Genomic DNA, 20643 nt, shown 5'->3' on the forward strand with positions numbered 1-20643 from the left:
TGTTGTTCTTTGAGTACGGACGGACGGACGGACGGACGGACAGTGAAATAAAGGCGTGATAAAGGAAGAGACGTAACTATCTTACTAGCTGTGGGATGACAACTATAAGTAAGAGTAAGATAGTAAGATCGAGTAAGATAGTGATCAGTGTAACCATAGCAACAGAGGCCATGGTGTCAGCAGCTGCTTTCCACAAAACCTCAAGTGTTGCATCACTTCCTGCATCCACATGACAACATAGTCCCTGCTACCACATAACAGAGCACCATTATATTTTAGGCACCACTGAAATCAGAATACATGAAACTTAACAGCAATGTGTCCTGCAAGAGAGTAATCCTAGAGAATCTAGAGAGCGAGCGAGAGAGAGAAACAGACAGACAGAGAGAGGTGGGGTGTCCGAGAGAGAGAGAGAGTGAAAAAAGAGAGCGAGAGAGAAAAGTAGTGACATTTGTCCAATGCTTGAACATGTACAACTGTTTTTTATCCAGCATTACAGCATTTCATATCACAACATATTAGTAGTAATGTCTGAGATGAGAGATTCATCATATCACAACATATTAGTTGTAATGTCTGAGATGAGAGATTCATCATATCACAACATATTAGTAGTAATGTCTGAGATGAGAGATTCATCATACCTGCTCTTGATAGACAACCACTGACGTCTCCAGAAACGTTGTGGAGAGGTTAGAGGATGTTGTTAGGTTTGGGAGGGTTGTGGAGGTGTATGGGGATGTTGTAGAGAGGTTTGGGAGGGTTGTGGAGGTGTATGGGGATGTTGTAGAGAGGTTTGGGAGGGTTGTGGAGGTGTATGGGGATGTTGTAGAGAGGTTTGGGAGGGTTGTGGAGACATGGGGTCTGGAGGTGAGTGGTGACGGTGTAGGAATGGGAGGAGCTGTGAGTCAATAGAAAGTACAGATAAACACCAATATTGAAACAACTTCATGTCAGGAAATAAGTCAGGAAGTGAATTACTAGATACAAATGTATATGGAGTATTCTCTTACCATCTGTAACTATGAGACGCACCTCTTGGAATGTGTCCTTTATAGTTCTGTCCACTCCACACCAGTAGGTCCCAGAGTCTGACTTCCTCAAGTCCTTGATGGTCGCATAGAATACATTTCCCTTGTCTTCTATACTGTATCTATCTTGAGTTACATTCTTACTCCCATTAGTTTCAACCAGAATGTCTTCACCAGAACATGTCCCCTTGCAGAAGTATTTGTTGTTGTTCCCTGCCAATGTGAATGAGCAGCCCACAGTGACTTGTCCTCCTACCACTTCCTCCACATTAGTGACAGCTGACTCCACAACACACAGAGCTGTCAAACAGAAACACACAGTACAGTCACAACTGATGACCTGTGAGATAAACTTTAACCCTGCTCAAATTTTACTTTAACCCTGCTCAAATCTAACTTTAACCCTGCTCAAATTTTATTTTAACTCTGCATAAATGCTACTTTAACCCTGCTCAAATCTAACTTTAACCCTGCTCAAATCTAACTTTAACACAGCTCAAATCTTATTTTAACCCTGCTCAAATATAACTTTAACCCTACTCAAATCTAACTTTAACCCTGCTCAAATCTTACTTTTTGCAAAGCTGTCATCAAGGCAAAGGGTGGCTACTTTGAAGATTCTGAAATATAAAATAGATTTTGATTTATTTAATACCTTTTTTTTTACTACATGATTCCATATGTGTTATTTCACAGTTTTGTTGTCTTCACTATTATTCTACAATGTAGAAAACAGAAAAACAAAGAAAATCCTGGAATGAGTAGGTGTGTCCAAACTTTTGACTGGTACTGTATCTTATTCCTTATGTACTATATGATCCAGACAGTATTATGGAAACTGATACAGACAGACAGACAGACAGACAGACAGACAGACAGACAGACAGACAGACAGACAGACAGACAGACAGACAGACAGACAGACAGACAGACAGAACTCACCTGAGAGAAGACAGCAGGAGACAATATGGAGTATCTTCATTCTGGACAATTACTCCTCAGTTACTATACTGTTAAAGTTCTTTTACTATCACAGTTACTATACTGTTAAAGTTACTTTACTATGACAGTTACTATACTGGTAGTTACTTTACAACCACAGTTACTATACTCTTAAAATTACTTTACTATCTCAGTTACTCTACTGTTAAAGTTACTTTACAACCACAGTTACTATACTCTTAAAATTACTTTACTATCACCGTTACTATACTGTTAAAGTTACTTTACTATACTGTTAAAGTTACTTTACTATCACCGTTACTATACTGTTAACGTTACTTTACTATCACAGTTACTACACTGTTTAAGTTATTTTACTATACTACCAGCTAGCACAGGTCCACAACAGCTTCTCTGTCAGCTACTAGTGTGACAGCAGGGTGTTTCTGAAATGCTCTTTCTTCCCTTATTGAAAGCTCCTCCCTCCTCTGACCCCCCACTCCCTCTCTCTCTCTCTCTCTCTCTCTCTCTCTCTCTCTCTCTCTCTCTCTCTCTCTCTCTCTCTCTCTCTCTCAAGACATATATATATATATCTTGCTTACATTGCCAAAGCAGAGATACTGCATGTCCATCTCTGTCTCTCTCATTTCAATTAATTTCAAAGGGCTTTATTGGTAGGGGAAACATATGTTTACATTGCCAAAGCAAGTGAAGTAAAATGCATGTCAGAGAGATTGAGATAGTGATGGTGATGGTGGAGTGGGTGGGCATTAGCTGACACATCCTGTTGATTTCTCTGAATTGACCTCAGTGTCTGCAGGTCTGTGTGCTGCAGAGTGAAACTGGTTCAAACCGTCCGGAGTTTAGACTTCTAAACCACAAGAGAACTCAGCTTCCTGTAGGTGACTTAGTGTTAAAACTGTCAACTTCTCTGTTCTAAAGTTACCATGTTTATTTCAGGAGGAACACAATGTTGAGATGATGACATTATAGTTAAAGTATACATCGTTATATTTTATTATGTATTTTTCTGACATTTCATTGATTTGGATCGTTAATCAATTATATTAATAAATCTATTCTCTTATCGACAACCAGTCGTCTCTCTCTCTATTGAGCCTGGGGACGAGGTTACAGTTATTCTAATGACCTATATGTTTCATCTCAGTCAATTCAGGAAGTGAAGTGAAATTCCATTCATGGATTGAAAAGTCCACATGAAAAATGATGGTCGTCAATGATACATTTAATTGCTTTTCGTTGTCTGGTTTGAAATGGAATTTAATTGAATTGAATTGGACCCCAGCTCTGGTAACAACAACACTGTGTCACAACCAGACCATCAGACAACCTCTTCTCTTCAGACTACAGACCATAGAATTACATATTAGAACTTAATTACATAACAGACTTTAATTAGTTTTACAGAGTCTATTCAGAGTCAGTAGCTGTGACATTGTTTGACATCCAATGCTTTGTCATTCAGCGCCTGATTGTTAGTGGTCGGGGTCACGAGCAATGCATTCTGGGTCAGCATTGGACACAGGCTGAGGGTCCACTGCATTCTGGGTAGAAGTTCTACTTTCTTCCTCCTCACCATCATCAACATGTTAGACAGTGAGGAGAATCATTAGGTGAAGAAAGATACAGACGTGCACACACATGCATTCAAGTTAAAAAGCCATTACAGTGAAAGTCCAGGTTCTGCACACAAAAATGAGATTCACGTTTCACGTTTCTAACCGAGAAATATAACATTTTCTAGAAATGTTTAATGGAAGATATAGACTATGATGCTGTGCACAATGATAAATACACTGACACAAATGTAAGAATATAAATTATTTATGTCTAAATATGTGATTACATTTCGCATTTGACTCTTATGTACCATTTCCAAAATTGGCCTTTTTTAATATATTTTGTTTACATTTTATAAAAGTCTAAATGGTATCTTATACACTACAGTTGGGGGAAACATGGGACAGTGATGCTTATTTCTAATGTAATAAACTTGTTGTTCCACCTTGTAAACCAGTACCAGAAATCCTCTTGAAGGTTTTTCACACTTACTAGAGAGCTCTCTTTTAAGTAAGCCCATTCAGCATCGTCCACATCCTCTTAAGCCGTATCCCCACCCATCTCTTTAAGAACTCACATGAGGCCCTGAGTTAAACTGAGTGATTAAGGTAGTGTAGTAAACAAGTGGCGAAAGTAGTAGACTACAATAGGGAACATCTCCAGGTAAAAAGACACTTAATTGGCCCAGCGTCGTCCAGGTTTGGCCGGGGTAAATAAGAATTTGTTCTTAACTGACTTGCCTAGTTAAATAAAGGTGAAATAAATCAAAAAAATATATATTAAAAACAATATATAAAAAATCTAGTCCTTTGCCTATATAATAAAATGTTGTTCTTCACATTGCCTCTGATAAAGACACTATAAATCTAATCATATGACGATAGAGATGCTATTTATATACATGTCAAGGTGACCAGGGACAATTATATGGCTTAACAGTACAAATACGATAGTCGGGAAGCAAGTACAGGAAGTGAATCATTTAATAAAGAAATAGAACGTAATACAAAACAAGAAAAGCGTACAGACATGAAAACAAAACAGAGTCAATAACGCCTGAGGAAAGAACCAAGGGAAGTGACAGATAAAACGAAGGTAATCAGAGAAGTGTTGGAATCCAGGTGAGACTCATGAGGTGCAGTTGCGCGTAACGATAGTGGCAGGTGTGCGTAATCATGAGACAGCTGGCGACAACGAGCGCCAGAAAGAGGGAGCAGGAGTAAACATGATGCACGACCTACACAGATCGATCAAGATGGCGAGATACAACTAAAGGCACAAAGTGGAGGAGCATTTCAGTGGGACAGACACGACGCGTATGGGGTCACAGATTACAAAAAGAAAGCCAGTCACATCGCAGACACCAATGCCACCATACCCGGATGAGCTAAATACCTTTTTCTCAGGCAACTCTAAGCCCTTGAGGACAATGAGGACTAAGTGGTTAAGGTCTCCACGGAGGACATGTGTATTAGAGGATACTGTTGGGCTGCATCACAGCCTGGTATAGCAACTCCACCACCACTGACCAAAAGGTGTCCTGCCTGCCCTCCAGGACACCTACAACACCAGGTGTTGCAGGAAGGCCAAGAAGATCATCAGGGACCTTAGCCACCCGAACTAAGGCCTGTTCTTCCTGCTTCCATCACTTAGACAGTATAGGAGCATAATATCGACAACTGGAATACTAAAGTTACCATGTTCGTTTCAGCAGAGGAGGAAGACATTATTGAGATGGTGACAATATAGTTAAAGTATCAGTCTATTTGATTATATATGTTTTACATTTCATTAATCCACATTTACAGTATTTGAGAAAGTATGGTCAAGAATGGATTTTGATAGGTTAAAAAATTATTCAAATGTTAGAGACTTTACTGACTGTAAATACTAGTAAATAGCAGAACATTCCACTTGAAGGTCCCTCCAACTGTCAGGTTGGTGGGTGTAGCTGGTGTATAAAGTCAGGTGCAGGAGAGCAGAGATGAGTGAAACAACGCGCTTTACTAGACAGCACAAAGTAAAACAATTCACAAAGTGCAAAAAGAACGGTTGCCACAAAGCACGGGTGATAAACAGCACCCGGCACAAACCAGCCGGAACATACCGACCCGAACAATTAACAAACACTCACAAAGACATGGGGGAAACAGAGGGTTAAATACATGACAAGTAATTGGGAAATGAAAACCAGGTGTGTGGGGAAACAAGGACAAAACAAATGGAAAATGAAAAGTGGATCGGCGATGGCTAGAAGACCAGTGACGTCGACCGCCGAACGCCGCCCGAACAAGGAGAGGAACCGACTTCGGCGGAAGTCGTGACACCAACTGATAATTACTAGTGGGAGGTTAAAAAATGATTCAAATGTTACAGAGACTTTACTGACTGTAAATACTAGTAAATACCAGAACATTCCACTTGAAGGTCCCTCCGACTGATAATTACTAGTGGGAGACTTGTCTATCATCCCTGAGCATCGACTTCTCCCACATACTGACCACTGACTTCACGAACTGAGGAAATTACCTTGACAACAGCATTTACAGAATTACATACAACAACAAAACAATACTTATATTAAAACAATCTATCAATATGGTTTTTGAACACTTTAATTTGATTACAAGCATGATAGATGTACTGTTATGTCATGGTTGAGACAGTTTGATATTAGTCAATCAGCGATCTCAGTGAGTTCACATCAAGTGAATGTTTACAACTTGTTGCTCTCAGTTTACTAGAGATATTTTCAGAGTTTCCAACATGTTATTAACACAGCGTTAGTTTGGGTCTGTTGTTTTACTAATGAGGGTTTTGTAGGTGGAGTCTTGGGTTGTTGTGTTGAGGGTTTGGTAGGTGGAGTCTTGGGTTGTTGTGTTGAGGGTTTGGTAGGTGGAGTCTTGGGTTGTTGTGTTGAGGGTTTGGTAGATGGAGTCTTGGGTTGTTGTGTTGAGGGTTTGGTAGGTGGAGTCTTGGGTTGTTGTATTGAGGGTTTGGTAGGTGGAGTCTTGGGTTGTTGTGTCTGGATTGGTGACTGGCCCTGTGGAACACACAACATATAAATCATGTGTGTGCACGTGCAGTGGTGTGGTGTAATGGTGTAGTAGTGCAGTGGTGTAGTGGTGTAGTGGTGTAGTGGTACAGTGGTGTAGTAGTGTATGGAACATTTGGTATACTCTATTTTTGCCCAAAATGTCCCAAACGGCCCGCCAGGTGAAGGAAAGGCTCCCTGTGTGAAAACTTCTATGAGAAACAGTGACATGTTCTCTGAATGACCATAAATGATCAATCTTTCAGTCAGGTAAACCAATGTTTTACTCTGCTGGCCTAGATATTAGATACAGTAACATTTCTAGCATGAGTATCCAGGACAACTCATCTGAGCTTGTCTTGGCATGGCTCAGTGTCAGCTTAGTTCTGTGGTGTGTAAACCACCACTGTGTTCTTGTGTTCTGAGTTCCTACAGTACCTCTCTTCCCACTACAGACCCAAGCTGGACTGGGCTGGCCTGGTTAGTCATTCAACTGAAGCCTGGAACTGTACTGACATTGAAAATGTGAAAAAAAATCAATCAGATCCAGCAGTGTGAAAAGGTGTTTAGTGACAGTACTGGTACTGCATAATATACTGTAGGCTAATAAACTGTACTCTACCTCTTGTATTAGTGTTAAATGGGCTTAGTGACAGTACTGGTACTGCATAATATACTGTAGTCTAATAAACTGTACTCTACCCCTTGTATTAGTGTTAAATGGGTTTAGTTGCAGTACTGGTACTGCATAATATACTGTAGTCTAATAAACTGTACTCTACCCCTTGTATTAGTGTTAAATGGGTTTAGTTACAGTACTGGTACTGCATAATATACTGTAGTCTAATAAACTGTACTCTACCCCTTGTATTAGTGTTAAATGGGTTTTAGTTACAGTACTGGTTCTGTGTAATTGATGGAAAGACAACTAATGAAGTCATGATGAAGCACCAGAGACTTCTTTATTTCAACAAGGTTGTTGTTAAATAAGAGAACAGTCTAGTTTGTAACAGTGATAAAGTTGTCTATCAACTGTTAAAATCATGTTCAACAGAACCAGTTCCAACTGAACTATTTGACCATCAATAGATTAAAGAAAGAGCCATTTAGTTTTTAACACAGCTGCCCCATATCATCAGCTATGCACTTTTGTTTTCATTTGGGGAAACATAATTTTCTAATATTACATTTTTCAGTCCTTTATATTGTTATTAGGCCAATAAAATAGATGTGTGTTGACTTGGATTAGGCCATGGGAATATAATAGTGTCTGCTAGGCTGTGTATACACTCCACTATACCACTGTATGCCTGTGTGCACGTAAATACTGTACATACAGAAATACAAACATACAGTACATACATATATATGGGGTCACATATAAGTTTGGAGTCACTTAGAAATGTCCTTGTTTTTGAAAAAAATATTATTTTTTTGTCCATTAAAATAACATAAAATTGATCAGAAAAACCGTGTAGACATTGTTAATGTTGTAAATGACTATTCTAGCTGGATACGGCAGATTTTTATGGAATATCTACATAGGCGTACAGAGGCCCATTATCAGCAACCATCACTCCCATGTTCAAATGGAACAGAACAGAATAGAAAGAGGAGTGGGAGGCCCCGGTGCACAACTGAGCAAGAGGACAAGTACATTAGAGTGTCAAACATAATTGCAAAAGGGTTTTCTAATGATCAATTAGCCTTTTAAAATGATAAACTTGGATTAGCTAACACAATGTGCTATTGTAACACAGGAGTGATGGTTGCTGATAATCGGCCTCTGTACGACTGTGTAGATATTCCATTAAAAAACAGCCGTTTCCAGCTACAATAGTCATTTACAACATTAACAATGTCTACACTGTATTTCTGATCAATTTGATGTTATTTTAATGGACAAAAAATTTGCTTTTCTTTCAAAAACAAGAACATTTCTAAGTGACCCAAACTTTTGAACGGTAGTGTACACACATACATACATACATACATACATACATACATACATACATACATACATACATACATACATACATACATACATACATACATACATACATACATACATACATACATACATACATACATACATACATACATACATACATACATATGAGAGTTACTCACTTGAGGATGTCCTGTCTCTCCTCCATTTGTAGATCAGTAGCAGGATGAGTCCCACAACCAACACAGCCAGACTCACACACACCATGATGACCACTGGTGGACCTAGAACTACAAAAACAAGATAATTACACTTTGCCTATGAAACACACCGTGAGTTAGGATTAATTTAGCACTTCCTAAGGCTTCCACTAGATGTCAACAGTCTTTACAAAGTGGTTTGACTCTTCTCCGGTAAAAACTGACCGAACGAGAGGCCTGGAAAGTTGGTCATAGAGGGAGGGCCATTACTACTATGACGCGGGCGCCCATGGGTACCCTTTCATTCCGAAACGTTTAGTAAGACAATGCAATCGTCCGCCTTGAATGTTATTGAAGCTCTGATTGAAAAAGGCCCTAAAGATTTATGTTATACAACGTTTGACATGTTTGAACGAACGTAAATATATATTTTTTGCACATTCGTGACGACAAGTCCCGTGCGCCTTGTACATTATGAGTAGCCTTCGGAACGCGCTAACAAGAAGGAGCTATTGGGACATAAATTATTAACTTTTTAGAACAAAACTACATTTGTTGTGGACCTGGGATACCTGGAAGTGCCTTCTGATGAAGATAATCAAAGGTAAGGGAATATTTACAATAGTATATTTGATTTTAGATGGTTCCAAGATGGCGCTAACCTGTATCGCCTAGCCTATTTTTCTGAGCATAGGACCTCGTTTATTGCAAAGTGTGATTTCCCAGTAAAGTTATTTTTAAATCTGGCAATGCGGTTGCATTCAAGAGATGTTAATCTATAATTCTTTGAATGACAATATTACATTTTAACAATGTTTTCGAAATAGTAATTTTGTAAATTGTAGCGCTGATTCACTGGAAGCATTTGGGGAAAATATTTTCTGAACGTCACGTGCCGATGTAAAATGCTGTTTTTATATATAAATATGAACTTTATCGAACAAAAAATGCATGTATTGTGTAACATGATGTCCTAGGAGTGTCATCTGATGAAGATTGTCAAAGGTTAGTGCTGCATTTAGCTGTGTTTTGGGTATTTGTGATGCATGCTAGTTGCTTTGAAAATGGCAGTGTGATTATTTTTGGCTGTGTACTCTCCTAACATAATCTAATGTTTTGCTTTTGCTGTAAAGCCTTTTTGAAATCAGACAACGTGGTTCGATTCAGGAGAGGTGTATCTATAAATTGATGTAAAATAGTCATATGTTTGAGAAATTGAAGTTATAGCATTTATGAGGTATTTGTATTTCGCGCGACGCGATTCCACTGGCTGTTGACCAGGGTGGGACGCAAGCGTCCCAGGTTCCCAGACAGGTTAACCCTGCTCTAATCTAACTTTAACCCTGCTCAAATCTAACTTTAACCCTGCTCAAATCTAACATTAACCCTGTTCAAATCTTACTTAACCCTGCTCAAATCTAACTTTAACCCTGCTCAAATCTAACTTTAACCCTGCTCAAATCTAACATTAACCCTGCACAAATCTTACTTTAACCCTGCTCAAATCTAACTTTAACCCTGCTCAAATCTAACTTTAACCCTGCTCAAATCTTACTTTAACCCTGCTCAAATCTAACTTTAACCCTGCTCAAATCTAACTTTAACCCTGCACAAATCTAACTTTAACCATGCTGAAATCTAACTTTAAAAAATGCATGTATTGTGTAACATGATGTCCTAGGAGTGTCATCTGATGAAGATCGTCAAAGGTTAGTGCTTCATTTAGCTATGTTTTGGGTATTTGTGATGCATGCTAGTTGCTTGGAAATGGCTATGTGGTTATTTGTGTCTATGTACTCTCCTAACATAATCTAATGTTTTGCTTTCGCTGTAAAGCCTTTTGGAAATCAGACAACGTGGTTCGATTCAGGAGAAGTGTATCTATAAAATGGTGTAAAATATTCCTATGTTTGAGAACTCTGAATTATGACATTTTGTGGTTTTAAATTTGGCGCTCTGATTTTTCACTGGCTGTTGAATAGTGTGGGACGATTGCGTCCCACCTACCCTACAGAGGTTAAACTTAACAGCACTCTCACTCTGTCTTGCAGGAGAGTCCAAGGATGGAGAGTCTACAGAGGAGGAAGGGGGGGAATGGTGGCGGGTGAAAAAAGTGAAAGCGAAGGAGGCAACACTCGACACTATGGAACACAAAGCTTTTACTATCTCATCCTGGAATATACAAGGTCTGAGGTCATCTGCCGTTGGCCTGAAGAGCAGGAACCCAGACATTATCAAAGAAATTGGAAATACAGACATTGTCATCCTACAAGAAACATGGTACAGAGGAGACGGACCCACTGGTTGCCCACTAGGTTACAGAGAGCTGGTAGTCCCATCCACCAAACTACCAGGTGTGAAACAGGGAAGAGACTCAGGGGGTATGCTAATTTGCTATAGAGCAGACCTAATCCACTCTATTAAATTAGTCAACATTTTAATAACCAACACAAATGGGTCTCAACTCCTGCAGATCTGTCAGATGCTAGGTATGTACATAGTCATTGGCTTCGAAGAGTCTCCTATGGTAGGTACACCTACAGCTCATCACTTGGCTGTAGTACTGTAGATTACTTTAACACTGACCTCAACCCAGATTATCTCAGAGCGTTCACAGTCAGCCCACTGACACCCCTATCAGATCACAGCAAAATCTAGTCTACCTGAACAGAGAAATACTCAGTCATGAGGCATCAAAGCCAAAGGAACTGCACAATATTGAGAAATGCTGTAGATTGAAGGAAAGTAGTGTAGAAACCTACCAAAAAACAATTAGGCAACAACAAATTCAATCCCTTTTAGACAACTTCCTGGACAAAACATTTCACTGTAATAGTGAAGGTGTAAACTTGGCAGTAGAAAGTCTAAACAGTATATTTGATGAAGAATGCAAAAACCTAAGAAAGAAATTGAGAAACGTATCCAATCAAAAACATACACCCAGAAAAGCTAAGTCTACGTCTTCACTATGGTGAACCACTTAAAAAAATACTGAAATACACGAAGGAAAAAGAAGGAACAGCATGTCAGAAATCACCTCAATGTAATAGAATCTAAACAACACACTAAACAAACAACAACACAAAGAGTTATCTTTCCAAAATGGAGATGTGTGGAGAAGCCATTTCTCCAATCTTTTTGTCTCTATAACAAAGAACAAACAGCAAAAACATATACGTTATCAATTACAAATCTTAGAATCAGCTATTAATTACGCGATAAATTGGTCCTTTGACCTTTGCCTGTCCTGACCCTGTGCCCGCCCACCAGACCACTGCCTGTCTCTAACCCTGAGCCTACCTGCTGTCCTGTACCTTTGCTCCTCCTCTGGATTACCGACCTCTGCATGACCTGAGCCTGCCTGCCGTCCTGTACCTTGACCTCTGCTCTGGATTATCGACCCCTGCCTGCCTTGACCTGTCGTTTGCCTGCCCCTGTGGTTACAATAAACATTGTTACTTCACAGTGTGCACTTGGGTCTTAGCTTGATTCCTGATAAGCCAATCATGGATAGTTGGAAGGTTGCCGTCTTTCTGTGGCTTAACCTACAAGGCTTGTATGTAACCATTTTATTCATATTTACAGATGGCATACGAGTTTGTTATTAAGGCACATGAATGTTCAGGTATTCGAGAAGGCATTTCTGCCAAAAAACGCATTTTGATTAAAAAATGTTTACGTTCATACGACTCTCCTGTGAAGTCGTGACTTGAGACACACCTAGTTTCCCAAATCAGGTCACATATCAACACATTGACGAGGGCACTAGTACAGTCTGCAGCACCCGGCCCCACCCTACTAGAATCTGAAGTCAAATGTCTACTGTTTGCTGATCTGGTGCTTCTGTCCCCAACTAAGGTGGGCATACAGCAGCACCTAGATCTTCTGCACAGATTCTGTCAGACCTGGGCCCTGACAGTAAAGCTCAGTAGGACAAAAATAATGATGTTTCAAAAAAGGTCCAGTTGTCAGGACCACAAATATAAATTCCATCTAGACACCGTTGCTTTTTTGCACACAAAACTACACATACCTCGACCTAAACATCATTGCCAGATGTAACTTCCACAACTGTGAACATTCTTAGAGACAAGGCAAGGGACTTTTATGCCATGAAAAGGAAGATAAAATTGGACATACCAATTAAGATTTGGCAAAAAATTATTGAATAATTCATAGAACCCATTGCCCTTTATGGTTGTGAGGTCTGGGGTCCGCTCACCAACTAAGAATTCACAAAATGGGGACAAACACCAAATTCAGAGTCCGCAATCTGCAAAAAGATCCTCTTTGTACAATGTAAAACACCAAATACGGTGGGGAGAACAAGTAGAGCTAAGTATCAAAATCCAGAAAAGAGCTATTAAAATCCACACCCACCTAAAAGGAAGCAATTCCCAAACCTTCCATTCCAAAGCCATCACCTACAGAGAGATGAACCTGGAAAAGAGTATCCTAAGCATGCTGGTCCTGAGGCTCTGTTCACCAACAGACCCCACAGAGCCCCAGGACTGCAACACAATTAGACCCAACCGTTGCCCCACCTGGTTTCTGACCCCTGCCTGCCTTGACCTGTCTATTGCCTGCCCCTGTTGGATTATTAAACTATAGTTTCTCTGACGTGGTCTGCATCTGGGTCTAACCCTTTTGTACTTTAACTATTTAAACATCGTTACATCACTGTATATAGACACATGACATTTCAAATGTCTTTATTCTTTTGGAACTTGTGTAAGTGTAATATTTGCTGTTCACTTTTTGTTTATTTCACTTTGCTCATCCATTTCACTTGCTTTGGCAATGTAAACATTTGTTTCCTATGCCAATAAAACCACTTGTATTGCAGGAGAGAGAGAGAGAAAAAGAGAGAGAGAGAGAGAGAGAGAGAGAGAGAGAGAGAGAAATAGAGAGAGAGAGAGAGAGAGAGAGAGAGAGAGAGAGAGAGAGAGAGAGAGAGAAATAGAGAGAGAGAGAGAGAGAGAGAGAGAGAGAGAGAAATAGACCGAAATAGAGAGAAATAGAGAGAAATAGAGAGAGAGAGAGAGAGAGAGAGAGAGAGAGAGAGAGAGAGAGAGAGAAAGGGGAGAAATAGAGAGAGAAAGGGGAGAAATAGAGAGAGAAAGGGGAGAAATAGAGAGAGAAAGGGGAGAAATAGAGAGAGAAAGAGGGAGTGAGATTTGTCTAATCCTTGACCAGATATTGTTGTTTCTGTCTATAGCAGCACATTGAAGTTGTCTGAAGGTGAAAGAATGATTGCAAGGGACAAGTCCATCATACCTGCTCTCTGTGAAGGACCAACACTGATGTCTCCAGATGGAAGGAATGTTGTGGAGAAATTAGGTCTGAAGGTGACAGTTGATGGTTTAGGAGGAGCTGTGTGTAAAACAAAAGAACAGGCAGCCACAAATACTGTCACCATTTTACTGTTCTCTAATGAAGTCATGAAGCCTGTAACAAACATTAACCTCTGACAAATGTGACTAAAGGTTCACTTACCATCTGTAACTGTGAGACGCACCTCTTGGTATGAAACTTTTATAGATCTGTCCACTCCACACCAGTAGGTCCCAGAGTCTGACTTCACCAGGTTCTTGATGGTAACAGTGAAGTCTCCATTTCTTTTGTCATGTATGGTGTATCTTCCTTTCTCAATATAGTTCTTGTTCTTCTGAGTTTGAACCAGAATGTCATTGTAACTGTCACATTTCTTCCTACAGAAGTACTTATCATTGCTTTTTCCAAACCATTTATCTGCATATGAGCACTGTATTGTGACCTCTCCCCCAACAACTCCAGCCGCCTTAGTGATGTCTGACTCCACAACACAGAGAGCTGTAAAACAGAAACATACGGTCACTAAAGAGGAACTGGACCTCTTTGTCCTCAACACCCTCATAGTCCTACTGTACCCATCAACAGAGATGTGAGATAAATTCAGTACATTCCACCATGAATATGCAGATATATCAACTGATCATATCTCTAGTGTATCACGTTCTGGCTCCTTATAGACAAATCATTATCTTAGTACACTATATCATCCAGACAGTATCCAGTCTAGTACTATAGAAACTGATACAGACTACAGACAGTATACAGTCTAGTACTATAGAAACTGATACAGACTACAGACAGTATACAGTCTAGTACTATAGAAACTGATACAGACAGACAGACAGACAGACAGACAGACAGACAGACAGACAAGACAGACAGACAGACAGACAGACAGACAGACAGACAGAGACAGACAGACAGACAGAGACAGACAGACAGACAGACAGACAGACAGACAGACAGACAGACAGACAGACAGACAGACAGACAGACAGACAGACAGACAGAACTCACCTGAAAGGAGACAGCAGGAGACAACATGCAGTATCTTCATTCTGAAGAGTTACTCCTCAGTTACTTTTCTGTTAAAGTTACTTTACTATCTCAGTTACTATACTGTTAAAGTTACTTTACTACCACAGTTAACATACTGTTCAAGTTACTTTACTATCACAGTTACCATACTGTTAAAGTTACTTTACTACCACACTTACTATACTATTAAAGTTACTTTACTACCACAGTAAACATACTGTTAAAGTTACTTTAATATCACATTTACCATACTACCACCTGGTGCATCAACAAGCCCAGGTCCACAACAGCTTCTCTGTCAGCTACTCTCAGTCCTACTAAACCATCACCAGTCAGACAGTGTTTGACAGCTGGGTGTTTCTGAAGTCTTCTTTCTTCCTTTATTGATGCTCCTCCCTCCTCTGACACCACACCCTACTCTCTGTCCCTCTGCATATCAGAGAGATGGAGATAGAGATGGTGGTGGTGGAGGGGGAGGGCATTAGCCCCATATCCTGGTTCTGAAATGACCTCACTGTCTGGAGGTCTATATGTGCTGCAGAGTGAAACTGGTTCAAACCGGCCGGAGGATAGACTTCTAAACCACCAGAGAACTCAGCTAGCTGTGGTGACTAAGTGTTAAAACTGTCAACTTCTCTGTTCGAAAGTTACCATGTTTATTTCAGGAGGAACACAATGTTGAGATGATGACATTATAGTTAAAGTATACATCAATATATTTTATTATATTAATCCACATATGTTACCATTGATTGAGAAAGTATGGTGCAGAATGGATTTCCAAAAGTACAAATGTTACAAAGAATAACACTGTACTAACAGTATCCTGTCTCTGTGTGAAGTTAATGGTGTCATCATTTTAGTTTGGATCGGTTGTGTTGAGGGTTTGGTAGGTGGAGTCTTGGGTTGTTGTGTTGAGGGTTTGGTAGGTGGAGTCTTGGGTTGTTGTGTTGAGGGTTTGGTAGGTGGAGTCTTGGGTTGCTGTGTTGAGGGTTTGGTAGGTGGAGTCTTGGGTTGTTGTGTTGAGGGTTTGGTAGGTGGAGTCTTGGGTTGTTGTGTTGAGGGTTTGGTAGGTGGAGTCTTGGGTTGTTGTGTTGAGGGTTTGGTAGGTGGAGTCTTGGGTTGTTGTGTTGAGGGTTTGGTAGGTGGAGTCTTGGGTTGTTGTGTCTGGATTGGTGACTGGCTCTGTGGAACACACAACATATAAAGCATGCGAGTGCACGTGCAGTGGTGTGGTGTAGTGGTGTAGTAGTGCAGTGGTGTAGTGGTGTAGTAGTGCAGTGGTGTAGTGGTGTAGTAGTGCAGTGGTGTAGTGGTGTAGTAGTGCAGTGGTGTAGTGGTGTAGTAGTGCAGTGGTGTGGTGTAATGGTGTAGTAGTGCAGTGGTGTAGTGGTGTAGTAGTGCAGTGGTGTAGTGGTGTAGTAGTGCAGTGGTGCAGTGGTGTAGTAGTGCAGTGGTGTAGTGGTGTAGTAGTGCAGTGGTGTAGTGGTGTAGTGGTGTAGTGGTGCAGTGGTGTAGTAGTGTATGGAACATTTGGTATACTCTATTTTTGCTCAAAATGTCCCAAACGGCACGCCAGGTGAAGGAAAGGCTCCCTGTGTGAAAACTTCTATGAGAAACAGTGACATCTTCTCTGAATGACCATAAATGATCAATCTTTCAGTCAGGTAAACCAATGTTTTACTCTGCTGGCCTAGATATTAGATACAGTAACATTTCTAGCATGAGTATCCAGGACAACTCATCTGAGCTTGTCTTGGCATGGCACAGTGTCAGCTTAGTTCTGTGGTGTGTAAACCACCACTGTGTTCTTGTGTTCTGAGTTCCTACAGTACCTCTCTTCCCACTACAGACCCAAGCTGGACTGGGCTGGCCTGGTTAGTCATTCAACTGAAGCCTGGAACTGTACTGACATTGAAAATGTGAAAAAAAATCAATCAGATCCAGCAGTGTCAAAAGGTGTTTAGTGACAGTACTGGTACTGCATAATATACTGTAGGCTAATAAACTGTACTCTACCTCTTGTATTAGTGTGAAAATGGGCTTAGTGACAGTACTGGTACTGCATAATATACTGTAGTCTAATAAACTGTACTCTACTCCTTGTATTAGTGTTAAATGGGTTTAGTTACAGTACTGGTACTGCATAATATACTGTAGGCTAATAAACGGTACTCTACCCCTTGTATTAGTGTGAAAATGGGCTTAGTGACAGTACTGGTACTGCATAATATACTGTAGTCTAATAAACTGTACTCTACTCCTTGTATTAGTGTTAAATGGGTTTAGTTACAGTACTGGTACTGCATAATATACTGTAGGCTAATAAGCTGTACTCTACTCCTTGTATTAGTGTTAAATGGGTTTAGTTACAGTACTGGTACTGCATAATATACTGTAGGCTAATAAGCTGTACTCTACTACTTGTATTAGTGTTAAAATGGGTTTAGTTACAGTACTGGTACTGCATAATATACTGTAGTCTAATAAACTGTACTCTACTCCTTGTATTAGTGTTAAATGGGTTTAGTGACAGTACTGGTACTGCATAATATACTGTAGGCTAATAAACTGTACTCTACCCCTTGTATTAGTGTTAAATGGGTTTTAGTTACAGTACTGGTTCTGTGTAATTGATGGAAAGACAACTAATGAAGTCATGATGAAGCACCAGAGACTTCTTTATTTCAACAAGGTTGTTGTTATATAAGAGAACAGTCTAGTTTGTAACAGTGATAAAGTTGTCTATCAACTGTTAAAATCATGTTTAACAGAACCAGTTCCAACTGAAGTATTTGACCATCAATAGATTAAAGAAAGAGCCATTTTTTTAACACAGCAGCAAAATATCATCAGGTACACTTTTGTTTTCATTTGGGGAAATATCATTTTGTAATATTTAATTTCAGTCCATTGTATTGTTATTAGGCCTACAAAATAGATGTGTGTTAACTTGGATTAGGCCATGGGAATATAATAGTGTCTGCTAGGCTGTGTATACACTCCACTATACCACTGTATGCCTGTGTGCACGTAAATACTGTACATACAGAAATACATACAGTACATACATACATACAGACGGTACATATTCAAAAGTTTGGGGTCACTTAGAAATGTCCTTGTCTTTGAAAGAAAATCTAATTTTTTGTCCATTAAAATAACAAATTGATCAGAAATACAGTGTAGACTGTTAATGTTGTAAATGACTATTGTAGCTGGAAACGGCATACTTTTTAGGGAATATCTACATAGGCGTACAGAGGCCCATTATCAGCAACCATCACTCCTGTGATGACTATGCATAGATGACTACAGAGAGTGGCAGTGGTGTGGAGAGGGGAGGGGGGCAATGTGAATAGTTTGGGTTGCCATTTGACTAGATGTTCAGGAGTCTTATGGTTTGGGGATAGAAGCTGTTTAGGAGCCTCTTGGACCTGGACTTGGCGCTCCTGTATCGCTTTTCGTAAATATACATATGAGTGTTACTCACTTGAGGATGTCCTGTCTCTCCTCCATTTGTAGATCAGTAACAAGATGAGCCCCACAACCAACACAGCCAGACTCACACATACCATGATGACCACTGGGAAACCTAGAACTACAAATACAAGATAATTACATTCCTCTCAGACCCTTCTCCTTCCTAAACCGGTAGGAAGACAGACATATAGAGAGACAAATATATTATATATAGAGAGAGACAGAGAAAGAGAGAGAGATTTGTCCAGTGCATTAACAGATATAGCTATATTATCTATTCACCTGAATTATACAGCAGCATATTATAGTTGTCTGAAGGTGATAGAATGATGGCAAGGGACCGGTCCATCATACCTGTTCTCTGTGAAGGACCAGCACTGATGTCTCCAGATGCCATAAATGTTGTAGAGAGGTTTGGTAAGGTTGTGGAGGTGTATGGGGATGTTGTAGAGAGGTTTGGGAGGGTTGTGGAGACATGGGGTCTGGAGGTGAGTGGTGACGGTGTAGGAATGGGAGGAGCTGTGAGTCAATAGAAAGTACAGATAAACACCAATATTGAAACAACTTCATGTCAGGAAATAAGTCAGGAAGTGAATTACTAGATACAAATGTATATGGAGTATTCACTTACCATCTGTAACTATGAGACGCAACTCTTGGAATGTGTCCTTTATAGTTCTGTCCACTCCACACCAGTAGGTCCCTGAGTCTGACTTCCTCAAGTCCTTGATGGTCACATAGAATACATCTCCCATGTCTTTTATTCTGTATCTTCCTTGAGTTACAGTCTTACTCCCATTAGTTTCAACCAGAATGTCTTTATCAGAACATGTCCCCTTGCAGAAGTATTTGTTGTTGTTCCCTGCCAATGTGAATGAGCAGCCCACAGTGACTTGTCCTCCTACCACTTCCTTAGTGACAGCTGACTCCACAACACACAGAGCTGTCAAACAGAAATACACAGTACAGTCACAACTGATGCCCTGTGAGATATACTTTAACCCTGAATAAATCTTACTTCAGCCCTGCCAAAATCTTACTTGAACCCTGCACAAACCTGACATTAACCCTGCACAAACCCAGGTAAAAGACCAACATATCAAACATTTTAATTTCAGTGCATTATCATAAGGTACATGTGAAAAACAAACTCAGAACTGTACAACTTTCTGGCTCCTTATTGACAAATACATATCTTGTTCTATATGTACTATATGATCCACACATTATTATGGAAACTGACACAGACAGACAGACAGACAGACAGACAGACAGACAGACAGACAGACAGACAGACAGACAGACAGACAGACAGACAGACAGACAGACAGACAGACAGAACTCACCTGAGAGGAGACAGCAGGAGACAACAAGGAATATCTTCATTCTGGACAGTTACTCCTCAGTTACTATACTGTTAAAGTTACTTTACTATCACAGTTACTATACTGTTAAAGTTACTTTACTACCACAGTAACTATACTGTTAAAGTTACTTTACTATCACAGTAACTATACTGGTAAACTTACTTTACTATACTACCAGCTAGCACAGTTCCACAACACGTCTCTGTCAGCTACACACTTAACAGCAGGGTGTTTCTGAAACGCTCTGTCTTCCTTAATTGAAAGCTCCTCCCTCATCTGACACCCCACCCCTCTCCTCTGTCTCTCTCTTTCTCTCTTTCTCTGTCTTTTTGTCTCTGTCTTTTTGTCTCTCTCTGTCTTTAAATAAAATTAAATTAAAAGGGATTTATTGGCATGGGAAACATGCTTACATTGCCAAAGCAGAGAGTCTATCTGTCTGTCTCTGTCTCTGTCTCGCTCTCGCTCAATTTCAATTTAAGGGCTTTATTGGCATGGGAAACAAATTGCCTAAGCAAGTGAAGTAGATAATAAACAAAAGTGAAAGAAACAATCAAAATGAACAGTCTCTTTCTCTCTGCATGTCAAGGAGATGAGTATAGTGATGGTGGTGGTGGAATGGGTGGGCATTATCCTACACATCCTGATGATTTAACTGTAGTGACCTCAGTGTCTCCAGGTCTGTGTG

At 40.0% G+C, this 20643-nt stretch overlaps 1 protein-coding gene and 1 long non-coding RNA gene across 5 annotated transcripts in view; one reads left to right on the forward strand and one right to left on the reverse strand.

Annotated features, from left to right (window-relative positions):
* Positions 1-20161, reverse strand: part of LOC115147645 (CMRF35-like molecule 5) — a 49119-nt gene extending 28958 nt beyond the window's left edge. For 3 of the 4 annotated variants that reach the window (XM_029689931.1, XM_029689932.1, XM_029689929.1), the window contains exons 1-2: positions 1974-2383; positions 1014-1331 (exon numbers count right to left, since the gene is read on the reverse strand). In XM_029689931.1, the coding sequence (XP_029545791.1) occupies positions 1014-1331; positions 1974-2013 (358 nt within the window). In that variant the 5' untranslated portion in view covers positions 2014-2383. Of the gene's footprint in view, positions 1-1013; positions 1332-1973; positions 2384-19222; positions 19535-19937 lie in introns of those variants that run through there. The other variant, XM_029689930.1, reaches the window with a different exon arrangement.
* On the forward strand, positions 692-19196 carry LOC115147647 (uncharacterized). The gene is made up of 3 exons (XR_003866437.1): positions 692-710; positions 753-846; positions 19014-19196. It is a non-coding gene; the product is annotated as an uncharacterized LOC115147647 (long non-coding RNA).
* Positions 20162-20643: the final 482 nt, after the last annotated feature.

The sequence above is a fragment of the Salmo trutta genome, chromosome 14 (assembly GCF_901001165.1).
Source record: "Salmo trutta chromosome 14, fSalTru1.1, whole genome shotgun sequence".
Lineage (NCBI taxonomy): Eukaryota > Metazoa > Chordata > Actinopteri > Salmoniformes > Salmonidae > Salmo > Salmo trutta.